At 41.2% G+C, this 16121-nt stretch overlaps 2 protein-coding genes across 2 annotated transcripts in view; one reads left to right on the top strand and one right to left on the bottom strand.

Moving 5' to 3' along the window:
* LOC121543400 (protein O-mannosyl-transferase TMTC2) overlaps positions 1 to 6410 on the top strand; it is an 88997-nt gene extending 82587 nt beyond the window's left edge. Inside the window, exon 12 of the mRNA XM_041853236.2 lies at positions 4861 to 6410. Coding sequence (XP_041709170.1) covers positions 4861 to 5043 — 183 coding nt within the window. The 3' untranslated portion in view covers positions 5044 to 6410. The remainder of the gene's footprint in view (positions 1 to 4860) is intronic.
* A 4784-nt stretch (positions 6411 to 11194) lies between these two features.
* LOC121543406 (protein mono-ADP-ribosyltransferase PARP11-like) lies at positions 11195 to 14340 on the bottom strand. The gene is made up of 8 exons (XM_041853247.1): positions 14245 to 14340; positions 14019 to 14156; positions 13688 to 13808; positions 13466 to 13550; positions 13202 to 13265; positions 12752 to 12882; positions 12439 to 12590; positions 11195 to 12334 (listed from the first exon to the last, which is right to left on the bottom strand). Exons 2-8 carry the CDS (start codon positions 14154 to 14156, stop codon positions 12036 to 12038), a joined length of 990 nt encoding a protein of 329 aa, XP_041709181.1. The 5' UTR covers positions 14245 to 14340; the 3' UTR covers positions 11195 to 12035.
* Positions 14341 to 16121: the final 1781 nt, after the last annotated feature.

The following is a 16121-nucleotide window of genomic DNA, read 5'->3' as shown; positions in this document are numbered from 1 at the left end:
GAGTCTGGAGAGTTAGCTGGAGGTTGTTTGGGGTCTGGAGAGTTAGCTGGAGGTTGTTTGGGGTTTGGAGAGTTAGCTGGAGGTTGTTTGGATTCTGGTGAGTTAGCTGGAGGTTGTTTGGAGTCTGGAGAGTTAGCTGGAGGTTGTTTGGGGTTTGGAGAGTTAGCTGGTTGTTTGGAGTCTGGAGAGTTAGCTGAGGGTTGTTTGGATTCTGGTGAGTTAGCTGGAGGTTGTTTGGAGTCTGGAGAGTTAGCTGGTTGTTTGGAGTCTGGAGAGTTAGCTGGAGGTTGTTTGGAGTCTGGAGAGTTAGCTGGAGGTTGTTTGGAGTCTGGAGAGTTAGCTGGAGGTTGTTTGGAGTCTGGAGAGTTAGCTGGAGGTTGTTTGGGGTCTGGAGAGTTAGCTGGAGGTTGTTTGGATTCTGGTGAGTTAGCTGGAGGTTGTTTGGAGTCTGGAGAGTTAGCTGGTTGTTTGGAGTTTGGAGAGTTAGCTGGAGGTTGTTTGGGTTTGGAGAGTTAGCTGGAAGTTGTTTGGAGTCTGGCGAGTTAGCTGGAGGTTGTTTGGGTTCTGGAGAGTTAGCTGGAGGTTGTTTGGAGTCTGGAGAGTTAGCTGGAGGTTGTTTGGGGTCTGGAGAGTTAGCTGGAGGTTGTTTGGGGTCTGGATAGTTAGCTGGAGGTTGTTTGGGGTCTGGAGAGTTAGCTGGAGGTTGTTTGGGGTCTGGAGAGTTAGCTGGAGGTTGTTTGGAGTCTGGAGAGTTAGCTGGAGGTTGTTTGGGGTCTGGAGAGTTAGCTGGAGGTTGTTTGGGGTCTGGAGAGTTAGCTGGAGGTTGTTTGGAGTCTTTCATCTTTAGTCATTATTTTATTTTACCCTTATTCAACCAGTTAAGTTGACTAAGAACACATTCTTATTTACAGCAACAACCTGGGGAATAGTTACAGGGGAGAGGAGGGGGGATGAATGAGCCAATTGGAAGTCAATGGAGGGACTGGGTAGGCTGTGTTATTCGTTTACAAGCCACTGTGACCTGGGTCATATTTATATGTTTTGGAGGGAGTTTTTATAGGGGATTTAAGTTGATATCCTCAGACAGTAGGGCTTTGTAGAAATGGTAAGTGCTACAGATGTCCTTGACACACACTCTTGCAATTGTTTCCTATAAAATCATATTGTCTGTATGTCAGTATGTCCATGTCTGTGTGTCCTTCACAATCAGTTCCCAGTCAGAAAGTTGTATTTATTATGTATAATCCACACCCTCCAACAAGTCAAGGGCTTACACTCAGTCATTTGTCAGAAGTAAAGCGCCTCTTGTCTTTGACATTTCGCTGCTGCGTGTCTGCTTAGCGAATGTCAAGTCCTCAAATATCAACTTCATCCAAAAGGGTTTCGGGTCATGAAAAATTCAACATCTGTGGCCAGACGTGCTGGGAAAGACAATTATGTCAAAGGAGTATGCTTCCTGGAAAAAAAACGAGAAACTTCATAGAGTGCAACAGAGGATGACGGACAGAATTACCACACGTCCTAATTCCTAATGTACAGTTTGGTTTGACTGCATTTGTGGTACGTTTTCTCTGTTTCTTAAACTATTCACAACTGCAAAGTTACTGTCCCTAAATGCAGTACATACATTGTAGTTTCAAATAGAGTGTGATTAATGTGACAAAGCCCATATATATTATCAGCTTTAGATTTGAATCCGTTAACGTACGTCTCTGTTCCACTGTTCCAATCACCAGTTAACTACATTTACTCTGTGAATAGTGAGTAGTGAGTGGGCCTACGGAAACATATTAGAGTTGAATCGTGGGGCTCATTTCCATAACAGTGTCTTAATATGCAGCTCGACCACCACCTACTGAGAAAGACGATACTGTATGTTGGGGATATGGTGAGCAGCTTTTGCTGGGTGAAACAGAGGTCAAACAATGATGAGCAGATAGACAGATGATACGTTACTATAGTATTCTATAGGGTTGCTGCTCTGGAATGCTGCACTGTTAGACTCTGAGGGGTGCCACAATGAAGGATCATTGTTGACTGTACACAGAGTGGTTACAATTTCTTGTTTGGCAGTTGATATTGAACTTACTGAATTACAATCGATGCAACACTGTTGAAGTTCAGGCCACTTTCATTTCAATTCAGTTAGCTTTCTTCATAGTGCAAATCAAATTCCAAATTGACTGGAATTTAGATTGAATAATTATACTGTGGATATCCATTTTGAGGCAATGATATGTCCCGTGTGGCTCAGTTGGTAGAGCATGGTGCTTGCATGCCAGGGTTGTGGGTTCAATTCCCACGGGGGACCAGTACGAAAAATTGATGCACTCACTACTGTTAGTCGCTCTGTATAAGAGCGTCTCCTAAATTACTAAAATGTAAATGTGAAGAATGATATCATTCAGACTTGCCAAACAAGGAAATAACCACAAGGTCAACAGCTACTGTCGTCCTTGGGTAAAGGTTTTGTTTGGCTGTGTTAGGACCAAGCCAGCCCCACTACATGAATCACTGTCTCAGCTTTAATAGAGAGCGATCGCTGGTATGGGTTTCTGGCTCCAGTGAGTGTACACATGTAAACAGAGAATGATGTAGTCTGTCTGGGGCGTCTCCTGCGTCTCACCCTGGGTGCTGTTTACAACAATAGAGGACTTTAATCTATCTCCACCAGCCTCTGTCTCTGCTCAGCCTATAGAGAGCCATGATGTCTCCTGACCAGGAGTAGAAAGTTAACAGCCAAAGTTAAAAATGAAGCAGAGTTTGGTTTCTATTGGTTTCAGTGGACAGTTTTGGTTCCAAGTGGCCTTGATGTTGTGTCTGGGATCTTTATTAAGCCATGTCTGGAAAGTAATAGGGGAAAGACTAGTTAGTGCTACAGTACAGATGCCTTATTGGTCTCTGGATAATGAGTTGTTCAAGTATGCTCAAGAGTCCAACTCTTTACAAATAGAAAACCAGAGTTAAACTCACAGTACAAGGTAACCAACCACCTAAAGAGGCGTGTAAACTCCTATCTAGAAAAAAATAACTGTAGTTGCATCTCAACTCCTTTAACCCTGACCCCACAGTCAGGTTCACAGGCGTGTGAAAGTGTCCAGTCTGGAGGGTGCTGGAGAGCCAGAGGTGAGGCTGGGATCTGGGTGTGTTTGCGGTGGCATACTGCAGGGCTCCGGTTACGGCCAGGTGGTTTCACTTGGCCACATCAAAGGGCCATTTGATTAAAAAGCACCCTTAAAAACAAACATACATGTGTTCACTTTCGCTAATACACTAACACTCACACACAAGTACGTGTGCATACACACACCTACACACACACACACATGCACGCACACACACACATACACACACACACCGACTAGCCTATAAGTTCCTGGAACAGTAGCTCAAGGCAAGATGAGTAACCTGCTCTGATCCTATTAGCTTAGCTTAGTTGACGGCTGGAGAGACAGACTTTTATAACGATGAGCTTCAAGGCATATTGGCATAACCCTCTTTAACTCTGCGGAGAGAGACCCAAGTTGGAACTGAGTACAAGTGAGCCGAATATCAAATATCATATAATGTATTTGTGTTATGAGATTTCATACTGTACCATACAAGAAATATCTGCGTCCAGTAACGGACCTCTCCGTCATATAACTCTTCCTTCATACTGTATCTTCAACAAGTTCTACTTTTTATTAAATATACTGCTCTGTACTCTTCACAACATGGCATTCAGCCCAACACAGATATCAAAACGATCTTTACTCCAAACTTTGTATTAATTCAGTTTCAAAGATCATTGCCCCACAGCTCCATCAAGGTAAACTACTGCGAGGTCAAACAGGATAATTTAATGGGCATTTCATTAACTCAGCTTCAAGTCAAGTTAACAAAGCCTCGCTCTTAATCCATAACAAAAACCTGGCAGGTCTCCTGTAAAACGTCTCACATACGAGAATCTGCATTAAGTAGAGGTCTTATGGGAGTTTGAATTTGAAAGAGTTTGCCAGGAGATGAATTCAAGGGCATGTACTGTGTCTGAAACTACCTGATCGCTATACTGCATCTAGACCTATCCAGTATGGTTGTCACGATACCAGTATTGTGATACTACGATACCTGATTTTCCATGGCAAAAAGGAAAACACAAAGCAGACTAAACTATTTTGTCCTTTAAAAAAAAAAAAAAAATTAAATCCTTTCGGATAAACACTCCAAACAGTCTACCCGCCCGCTTGGAGGCGTCCACATGGTCCTAAAGCACACCGTTGTCCCTCCCGTCCCCAGTGAAAGTTGGGCCCCTGGCTTCATGTTTTGTTTCCTTGCCACGATACCGTTGAATTTCGTGATACTGGTATCGTGACAACCTTACTATCCAGACAGTCTATACTGCATCTAGACCTATCCAGACAAGCAGTCTTTTCCCACTCAGCTACTGTGTAGACCTATGAGTTTGGCAAGGTGAAACTTCTAGAACTTCCAACACTAGACGTTCTAACACTAACACATTTCACACGTTATGATGTGCATCCCTCTCATTAACTGCAGTATTGGCAACCTCACTGTAGAAGAGTGCCTCCCACTCCTTAGGGACTTTGCTAACATCATTATAAATGTTAACCCGGGATGACATAAACAATTGGCATTTGAGAAACCTCCGGAAACCACAAACATCAACAGGAGTGTTACCCCACCAGCCCTTAACCACATTCTTTTAAGCAACAGCAATGTCTTTCTAAAGACTTAATTTTGTCAGAGCGTCACCCAACCCAAAGTGTAACACGCAATGTTAATCAAGTCCCTCTCCCTTTTCTCTCTCTCCCTCTCTCTCTCTCATTCCCTCTGTCTCCCTCTCTCCATCCCTCCCAGTATCCGGCGGCCTTGATGAACCTGGGCGCCATCCTCCACCTGAATGGGCGGCTGCCTGAGGCGGAGACCAACTACCTGCGGGCACTGCAGCTCAAGCCTGACGATGTCATCACCCAGTCCAACCTGCGCAAGCTGTGGAACATCATGGAGAGGCAGGGCCTGAGGACCACACAGGGGCCTTGAACCCTCAAAAAGACTAGACACAGGAAACCAGGAGATTGCCCCAAGTGAGGTCCCCTTAATAGGAGTGAGGGACCTAAACAGAGGTGGGAAAACCCCAGGAATGGAGCAAGTAGAGGCCAGGGGATTGGTGTGCCTCTGGGATGAATACCGAGGCCAACCCAATCTGTGTGAGAGCAGTAGCCTCAATGGAACGGCAGTTAGAGAAGTGTGTAAACCTTGTGACCAGAGGCCTGAGGGTTTCTAGGGTCGATATGACGACCTGAGCTGCCCTGGTGTTTATCTAATAGGATTATGGGTCGAAGGACAGTCGAGTCACCTCAGGATGGGAGGGGTTAGCTACACAAGTCAACACCGCAAGGATAACAACACTTGGCTACTCAGAGGCAGCCTTACTGAGGTCACAGTGCAGGGACTGGGATAGTCCTCAATAGACAACAAAAAACATTCCTAAGACGAAAGCTGAGGGGCTACGTGATGACTCGTATCTCTGGGCCCATTTTAATTTATTTGAATTGAAAACTCCTCTGTCCGAGACCTGTGTGTTTACTGAAGCACTTCATTTGAGTTAGGATGTGACTACGGAACAGAAGTCATAATTCTACTCCATTTGATGATGTCATGAGGGCTTTGGGGGCCAAAAGGTGTACTTGCTGTTGGTGCATGATAAACAAGTTGGCCTGAATTACATACATTATATTACATTATGTATGCATTACATACAGTATAGTACGGTCTGGGTTTAATGGTGATTGCACATAAAGTTGCCCTGAGCTTATCATGACAGAGATGAATTCAAGAACTATATCCAGTTAAACCCATATTTTCAATAAAGTAAGACAAAACTACAAATTATTCCATCAAGGATGCCAACATATCCTCACAAGGCACAACATTTATTCACGCCCAAGAGAAGGTCTTTATAGACTGTGCCAAAGCTGTACATTGTCTTATGCATCAGGATACCCAGCAGAAACGTTATTCCTGATGCATGTTATGTATTGTATTTTATTGTAATATAAATAATACGTTTTATTTCATTTCATGTGATCAGAAGATTATTGTTAACTTATTGATTTGTGTTTACTGTCTGTGTCAACACCAACACTGTGTCCACACACACACACACACACACACACACACACACTGGTTGATCTAATTCTACAGAAACAACATGTGGAGTTCTTAAGCAATTTGTCCCTGCTCAGGGATATCAGGTGGTGTGTTACTGTCAAAACCATGCTCTCCTAGCGATGAAATTGATGGTAAGAGTTGCATTTTTTCTAGCCTTTTGTCCTGTTCATTACTATATAATTAATGTTAATTATGTTCCCTGTTTTCCATAATAAAAAGACACCTTCAGACCTTGAGTGTGTTGATTCATTGTGGCGTCATCAGATTTAGCCTACAGTTTTCACATTTAACATCTACATTTTATTGAAAGTACATCCATTTCAAAGTCTTCATTTGAGTTGGTCCCAATAGATACTGGAATTCTGTCTAAAATAGTTCAAATCTTCTGACTTCAGAGGGAAGGGAGTCTTGTGAATAATTTAGTAATGCCTCTCTCTATCTACACTACTCTTAGTTTCCATGGTGTTACGCCCTGACCTGGAGAGTCTGTTATTCTCTAGGTAGTTTGGTCAGGGTGTGAGAATCTATGTTTTGTAGTTCTATGTTTGGCCGGGTGTGGTTCCCAATCAGAGGCAGCTGTCGCTCGTTGTCTCTGATTGGGGATCATACTTAGGCACCCTGTTTTCCTGCCTGGGTTGGGGGATCTTGTTTGTGTTTCGGTGTGTTTGGCTTGTTAGTGTATAGCCTTCCGACGTCACGTTTCATTGCCTTTTGTTGTTTTGTCAGTGTTTATCCAGTTTAATAAACATGTTCGCATACCACGCTGCACCTTGGTCTGACCCGTCTCTCAACATTCGTGACACATGGAGACCTTTTGACAGAGAGGAAAGAGTTTGGGTTGAGCAGAGATGATTCCAATCGCATGCATTTTAGAGGAAACATAATATTGTGTGTTAGTTTGAGAGTATACATGCAGCTCTTCAAAATATGACAATATGTTGACACACATATACACACACACACACATACAAATGTGACTCTAAACACAGAAAGTAGACAAATCCATGTGAAAGCAAACTAATGATGAGGCCTACTTTTTCTTTCAGGCAATCCCAATTTCTGCCAGGGCTTGAGCTACTGACTGATCAGACGAAGATCAAAAGGGGATTATGATAAAACGGCCGACTCTGAACACACCAGGGTGTAAATATTTAACAGGGTACGACTGAGTCAGGAGACTGAGACACTGCCATTTTTTTTGTTGTTGGGGGGGTAGATCAGCTTAATATTGCAGATATATTGTAACTTCCATCAATGTAATTGTCTGCATCACTTCCAATCCCCCATGTTTATATACATATATATATATATATACATACACACACCTGGAATTATTTTCCAACAGTCTTGGAGGAGTTCCCACATATGCTGAGCACTTGTTGGCTGCTTTTCCTTTACTCTGCGGTCCGACTCATCCCAAACCATCTCAGTTTGGTTGAGGTCTTGGGATTGTGAAGGCCAGGTCATCTGATGCAGCACTCCATCACTCTCCTTCTTGGTAAAATAGCCCTTACACAGCCTGGAAGTGTGTTGGGTCATTGTCCTGTTGAAAAACAAATGATAGTCCCACTAAGCCCAAACCAGATGGGATGGCGTATTGCTGCAGAAGTGTGCCTTGAATAGTAAATAAATCACAGACAGTGTCACCAGCAAAGCACCCCCACACCATCACACCTCCTCCTCCATGCTTTACGTTGGGAAATACACATGCAGAGATCATCCGTTCACACACACCGCGTCTCACAAAGACACGGCGGTTGGAACCAAAAATCTCCAATATGGACTCCAGACCAAAGGACAAATTTCCACCAGCCTAATGTCCATTGCTTGTGTTTCTTGGCCCAAGCAAGTCTGTTCTTCTTATTGGTGTCCTTTAATAGTGGTTTCTTTGCAGCAATTCGACCACGAAGGCCTGATTCACACAGTCTCCTCTGAACAGTTGATGTTGAGATGTGTCTGTTACTTGAACTCTGTGAAGCATTTAGTTGGGCTGCAATCTGAGGTGCAGTTAACTCTAATGAACTTATCCTCTGCAGCAGAGGTAACTCTGGGTCTTCCATTCCTATGGCGATCCTCATGAGAGCCAGTTTCATCATAGCGCTTGATGGTTTTTGCGACTGCACTTGAAGAAACTTTCAAAGTTCTTGAAATTCTCTGTATTGATTGACCTTCGTGTCTTAAAGTAATGATGGACTGTTGTTTCTCTTTGCTTATTTGAGCTGTTCTTGCCATTATATGGACTTGGTCATTTACCAAATAGGGCTATCTTCTCTATACCCCCCTACCTTGACACAACACCTACTGATTGGCTCAAACGCATTACGAAGGAAATAAATTCCACAAATTAACAAGGCACACCTGTTAATTGAAATGATTTCCAGGTGACTACCTCATGAAGCTGGTTGAGAGAATGCCAAGAGTATGCAAAGTTGTCATCAAGGCAAAGGGTGGCTATTTGAAGAATCTCAAATATAAAATATATTTTGATTTAACACTTTTTTGGTTACTACCTAATTCCATATGTGTTATTCCATAGTTTTGATGTCTTCACTATTATTCTACAAAGTAGAAAATAGTAAAAACAAAGAAAAACCCTTGAATGAGTAGGTGTTCTAAAACTTTTGACCGGTAGTGTATACAGTTGAAGTTGGAAGTTTACATACACTTAGCTTGGAGTCATTAAAACTTGTTTTTCAACCACTCCACAAATGTCTTGTTAACAAACTATAGTTTTGGCAAGTCGGTTAGGACATCTACTTTGTGCATGACACAAGTAATTTATCCAACAATTGTTTACAGACAGATTATTTCACTTATAATTCACTGTATCACAATTCCAGTGGGTCAGAAGTTTACATACACTAAGTTGACTGTGCCTTTAAACAGCTTGGAAAATTCCAGAAAATGATGTCATAGCTTTAGAAGCTTCTGATAGGCTAATTGACATCATTTGAGCAATTTCCAAACGCCTGAAGGTACCATGTTCATCTGTACAAACAATAGTACGCAAGTATAAACACCATGGGACCACGCAGCCATCATACCGCTCAGGAAGGAGATGCATTCTGTCTCCTAGAGATGAACGTACTTTGGTGCGAAAAGTGCAAATCAATCCCAGAACAACAGCAATGGACCTTGTGAAGATGCTGGAGGAAACAGATACAAAAGTATCTATATCCACAGTAAAACGAGTCCTATATCGACATAACCTGAAAGGCCGCTCAGCAAGGAAGAAGCCACTGCTCCAAAACCGCCATAAAAAAGCCAGACTACGGTTTGCAACTGCACATGGGGACAAAGATCGTACTTTTTGGAGAAATTTCCTCTGGTCTGATTAAACATAAAAATATAACTGTTTGGCCATAATGACCATTGTTATGTTTGGAGGAAAAAGGGGGTAACTTGCAAGCCGAAGAACACCATCCCAACCGTGAAGCACGGGGGTGGCAGCATCATGCTGTGAGGGTGCTTTGCTGCAGGAGGGACTGGTGCACTTCACAAAATAAATGGCATCATTAGGAAGGAAAATTAAGTGGATATATTGAAGCAACATCTCAAGACATCAGTCAGGACGTTGAAGCTTGGTCGCAAATGGGTCTTCCAAATGCTAAATGGCATATTATAAATGGACAATGACCCCAAGCATGCTTCCAAAGTTGTGGCAAAATGGCTTAAGGACAACAAAGTCAAGGTATTGGAGTGGCCATCACAAAGCCCTGACCTCAATCCTATAGAAAATGTGTGGGCAGAACTGAAAAAGCGTGTGCGAGCAAGGAAGCCTACAAACCAGCTCTGTCAGGAGGAATTGGCCAAAATTCACCCAATTTATTGTGGGAAGCATGTGGAAGGCTACCAGAAACGTTTGACCTAAGTTAAACAATTTAAAGGCAATGCTATCAAATACTCATTGAGTGTATGTAAACTTCTGACCCACTGGGAATGTGATGAAAGAAAAAAAGTGGTGATCCTAACTGACCTAAGACAGGGAAGTTTTATTAGGATTAAATGTCAGGAATTGTGAAAAACTGAGTTTAAATGTATTTGGCTAAGGTGTATGTAAACTTCCGACTTCAACTGTATATATACATACACACACACACACACACACACACACAAAATCTTCAAAGTGATAAACTAATCAGAATAACATGAAAGTGTCCCCCTGTAGAGAGAGGAAATAGAGTGGTCTAGTTTTTCTCAGTGTGGCTCCATCTCAATGTGAATCTGTGTTTCCCAGGTTACGTGAGTTCAGTAGCCAATGAGGAAGTGCTTTGATGCCCTCTCTTCCTCCTGTCCATGCGGCTGACCTCACTATGTGAGGACTCAGGGGACCGGAGGAGCCATTTCTATTCCAACAACAGCAGTTCAAACACAGCAGCACTGCAAAAACTGTCTGGTAATGTAGAAATTGGGATCCTGTTCAAGGTGAATTTCAAGCTGAATGCCATGTTGCATCAACAATTATAATAAGACTCTATAGATTGAGTCCTGGACTAAAAACCATGCTCAATGGAAATTCTCCATTTGTGTAGGTTTTAAGTCCAGGACTAGGCTTATCTGGGTCTGTGAAACCTGCCCTGATTCTTTTACGAACTACAAACTCAAAACATTTCAGAAGAGGTTGTATTTAAGATTTTTCTATACTTCCATGCTTGTTCCAATGAGAACAGAAATAATTTGTTATCACCTCACCAGTTTAAACAGAGGTATCCTAACATTTATATGTAGCAGGCTGTGATGAAATGCAAGGCTTGATTTTGTTTAAACTGTGTGCATACTTTTTAGTGAACATTTGGCCTGACAAGGAAATGGTTTGAACTCAAATAAATGTTCTGTTTTAGTCACAGTGACAACTTTGAATTATAGTTTACAAAACACTGAAGTGATTTCAAGGACCAATTCAGAGAGTGGAATATGCAAAACATAAAACAAAACAAAAAATTCAATGGACATGTCCAATTCATTTGATTCATTCGAAGTTTTAATTACATTCCAGTAAAGCAGAGTGACTGACCTCAGTTGACAGAAATCGAGCACTTTAGCAACCCATCTTCAATCGGGGAAAGGGGCCTACAGGTGCTCATTAAGGTCAACAGCGACCTCTACTGCCACTGCTCTGAAAATATTTTTTTCTTGGCAACAACCTATCCTACTGTAGGCTTCTAATTTACTAGTCCGGTTGCCTCCTAACTCTCAAAGTCCTCCTGACTACAGAGTCTGGAATGGCTCTTTTGATGTTGTCGGCACAATGAGTCAATAATGAAAGGGGCTGTGCTGTCACTGGTTGGTTCTCCTCCGTGTCTTTCTCACTCAAACACCCACACGCCCAGCCCCTGAGCGCTGCCCCCGACCGCCACCCGCTTCCATTACAAAGACTTGATTTTCCAATCCAAAGAAACGACAGGTCTCAACCCACGAGGGAAAAGAAACCCACAGCTAGGCGTGCTACGGATACTATTACAGTGAATGAGCAAGGGCTTCGATAACTCTATCAATATACGCTTACTAATTGATAACATTACATTTTACATTTAGATTCATAAAAGCCATAGCATACAGTCTGTTAAGGAAGCCTATAAACTTACCAGGTAAACTCAGTTAATTTTCCAAACTCACTCAATAACATTCACCTATCAAATAGTTATAACTCAACGCATCCGACACCACCGCAATAGCCTATTACACAATCCATCTTGATAGAAATTATTTCCATTGAGAATTGACGACTGTTTAAAATAACAGTGAATAGAAATTGCATTAATTTTAATGCAAAATGTCCATTCAACCTATTCAAATGATAGGCTTACAGTTCATATTGGACATGACAACTCATTGTAGTTCACCCGGTCTCCATCTTTATTTCAATAGTACTGAATTAAGTACTCTGGATATATCTGATTGGGATCAAATATGACAAAAATTCTAGGATACATGACATTGTCCACACAACTGTCATGGAAGTTGATAGCACTTTTGTCATCTGGCTTGAGGAAATCTTTCTTTCCCAGTGTAGTTTTCCCAACTATCACCTGGCACAGAAACATTGTTTTGGTCTTTTGGCTACTGAATCCTTGTGGTGCCTCACCAAACAGAGGTACTGGATCAGTGTTCCATGGACTGTACTTATCTGCATATGAGGCAAATCTTGCAAAGTAGGTTCCTACATAAAAGGAAGAAAATGGTTAATAATGGGGTTATTGTACCAGAGAGATTATACCTGCTATCATACAATATTCATTTACAGTCTGTTTCATCATCACGTACCTTTTCCAAGGACATGGCCATTGATACCAGCTAACCTGTTGTCGAAATTGTACGTACAAATTGCGTGTACGTTGCTGACTTTTGTTCCATGAAACAGCTTCTCCTCCTTGACCGCTGCAACACCATGAATCCTTCCCAACTGAATCTTCTTTCTTTAAAAGGAGAATCACCATGGTCAATACAATATCAATAGTGATAGAACACCACCAACTTAGAAAGGAAATGTATACTGTACTACATCCACCTATTTCTGGAGAAATTATTATAGTATTATGATGATGCTGATGCTGATGTAAATTCTACTTCCTCTTACCTACAGTACAATTCCCAGAGGTCCAGGTTCTGTATTCTACAGATGGATTTTATGCTTCTGTCTAGTTCCCCCTTCTTTAAGCAGCCTGCCACATAATTATACTCAGCTGCGTCTCTCTTCAGACCGAACACCTAGCAGTCAATGATGGAAATTAAATCATATTCAGATTACAAACAAACTCAGGATAACTCATTTGATGATAAGTAAACAAACATATATTATTGCAGAATAATCTAGTCTAATCAAGGTTTGAATATATACTAGATACTACATCTAACATCTGATGTGACTGAGTTAGCAACAACTTGCCCTTTAGACAATCCAATCAATCCAATTTTACACTGGAGATACAGTATATTGCTTTGTGTTCCCAAATCAATATAAAAGAGATCACAAAAACTGACATGTATTACATTTGTTTTCGTTTTATAACTTTCTTTTAATCAGCACCTGATAGGGGTGTTTGGGGTCCACCGCTTCCCAGTGTGTGGGCACTGAACTAACACAAGAGCATCTAAAAGAGAAACAAAATAAACTATTGTATGTTAAAAGAAACCAAGCCATCAGTGAGTTGGTTTCACTTTCATTTCTCAGTAAATGAGAGTATGTGTTGCCTAAAGGTGGAGCAATACATTGCAGAGACATGTTTGATCTGGATACACCCCATAACTTATTGAACCACAGTGATCACAATTGACAAATCAAAAGTTTCACCTTCCACTAGTCCCAGTTTGGCGAGTTTCGTAGGATCGTTTGATTTGCCTCTGCTTCCTTGTTTTGATGTCAGTCAGAACCATCTCTGGAAATCAAATGCAGTCAGTGATATCAGTTCACAACACAAAACCCTTGATGTGAAAATAACTTCTAAAAAATAAAAACAAATACTGTATGATATTGTTGTGGATACAGGTTGATAGTAAGGAAGCAAGTAAATACCAGCAAAATCCAGTTTGTTGATGCCTCTGGATGTGGATATGTGTAACACTCCTTTTGGATTTCTTGTGTAATATCTTTCAATTTCCTCACTGGTCAGAGAGTCTAATTCCATTCGATCATTCTGAATGAAAAATACAATTTATAAGACATAGCAAAGTCTCAAACATGCATGTAAGAGATGGCCCACTGGGCACAGACGTCAATTCAACGTCTATTCCACGTTTGTTCAATGTCATTTCATTGAAATTACATGGAAACAATTTTGAATCAACCAGTGTGTGCCCAGTGGGCGGGGGTGTGAGAACTCTAGACTGTCAAAAGAGACAGATACCTCAAACATGTGCCACGTTCCTCTTTCGTCCAGGTAGAACCAATGCCATGTTTTTTGGGGGTCATTTTCAGTCATAACAGAAGTGTCTGAGGTGTCCATGTCCTCAACTTCTGAACTGCCTTCTGATTGAGTCCACATCTACATCACAACAACACACACGCATCTTATTCACTGAAACAGCACTTCAACTTGGCTTGATATAATACTAGGGAAAATGTTACTTTACCTTCTCCTGAGGTTTTGTTTTGTAGTAAAGGTGAATGGTACAGTAGCTATTCGGGATTAGACTGTCACTCCTGATCTGGTTCAGCACTACTTGCAAATGCTGTAGTAAAATCACCAGTTAAACCACACCTTCTTAAAGGAGGATGTCCTTGTCTGAAAGTCTGGTGTCTGAAGCTCATCTGTGGATTAAAATAAATCCGTTGTTTTAGATGGAACGTCTGAGTCACCAATAAAGTTGACATCAGACTGGTTTTGCATATTTGCCATACAAAATGTAGGACCTTTCTTCATTTTGTTGTCACTGGTCCATGATGTTCCAGTCAAGTTTGGAGGAACTCACTCATTACGCTAGTTAGGATTTTTTTTTAAATATTTGTATTTCCTCCTTATCCTAACTGATTGTATTCTTGAAATCTACTGACGACTGTATAATCCTCTCTAAGGAAAGACAATTGTTCAATCGCCTCAAAATACGATGGAGCAGAGTTTATAGTGTAATCTTGTGTTGTACTGCCACCATGTGGCCAATTAGATGCACTCAGCATTTAATTTCCCTACATTGTTTCACTATCGCCTAAACTTCAACGTTCCTTCGTAGTATTTGTAGAAAATAGATAGATAAAATAATGAACACGTTGCATTCAACATGACTAGCGCCGGTAAACATACACATATAACATTGTAGTTTATTTACAGTGTACTACAACAGTAGGCCTAAGTCAAGCCTATATCCAGTTTATACATGAAGTACTGACCAACATAACATTACTTTAAATGAACACGAAAAAACTGTCATTATGACATAGTTTGACACCCTCTCATGAAGAGGAAATACTATTTTAATTCAGCTCAAGAAAATATTCATGGGGGTATTTCATTCTTGAACAATGTACAATGTGCAGAATGAGGGAGGTAGATTGTTTAGGGGGTAAGAGTGCTCATCATGCATATATAAACTACATACACATATACAGGTAGCCTACTGCATTGTTAGATCATTGTCCCAATAGCAGTAGATTTTTAAGACATATTTAAAAGCCATCTTGGCCTAAGGTCTTGGCCTCAATTAACTCAGGCAATCAATCACACACGGTCCCCAAAGAGATTCATAGAGTTTCTTAGCTTAGCAACATTAGCTAGGCCTATATCCTAGCTTTCATTTAGAAAATGCATCTTCTACAGCACAGTACACAGAGACGAGCTGACTATAAGCCTCATGCATGGTATGATGTGATGTGATAGTTCAACTGCAGTGTTTGAATTGTCTGTTAAGTCACATTTCACATAGAGTTGCTCCAATACTATCTAGTTTTCCTAGAATTCCAATTTCTTTGGTAACTATATTTGTTATATATAGAGTGGGGAGAACAAGTATTTGATACACTGCCGATTTTGCAGGTTTTCCTACTTACAAAGCATGTAGAGGTCTGTAATTTTCATCATAGGTACACTTCAACTGTGAGAGACGGAATCTAAAACAAAAATCCAGAAAATCACATTGTATGATTTTTAAGTAATTAATTTGCATTTTATTGCATGACATAAGTATTTGATCACCTACCAATCAGTAAGAATTCCGGCTCTCACAGACCTGTTAGTTTTTCTTTAAGAAGCCCTCCTGTTCTCCACTCATTACCTGTATTAACTGCACCTGTTTGAACTCGTTACCTGTATAAAAGACACCTGTCCACACACTCAATCAAACAGACTCCAACCTCTCCACAATGGCCAAGACCAGAGAGCTGTGTAAGGACATCAGGGATAAAATTGTAGACCTGCACAAGGCTGGGATGGGCTACAGGACAATAGGCAAGCAGCTTGGTGAGAAGGCAACAACTGTTGGCGCAATTATTAGAAAATGGAAGAAGTTCAAGATGA

This window comes from Coregonus clupeaformis, chromosome 28, assembly GCF_020615455.1.
Source record: "Coregonus clupeaformis isolate EN_2021a chromosome 28, ASM2061545v1, whole genome shotgun sequence".
Taxonomy (NCBI): Eukaryota; Metazoa; Chordata; class Actinopteri; order Salmoniformes; family Salmonidae; genus Coregonus; species Coregonus clupeaformis.
The sequence above is the reverse complement of the archived record's forward strand: the minus strand, read 5'-3'. Positions and strand labels throughout refer to the sequence as shown.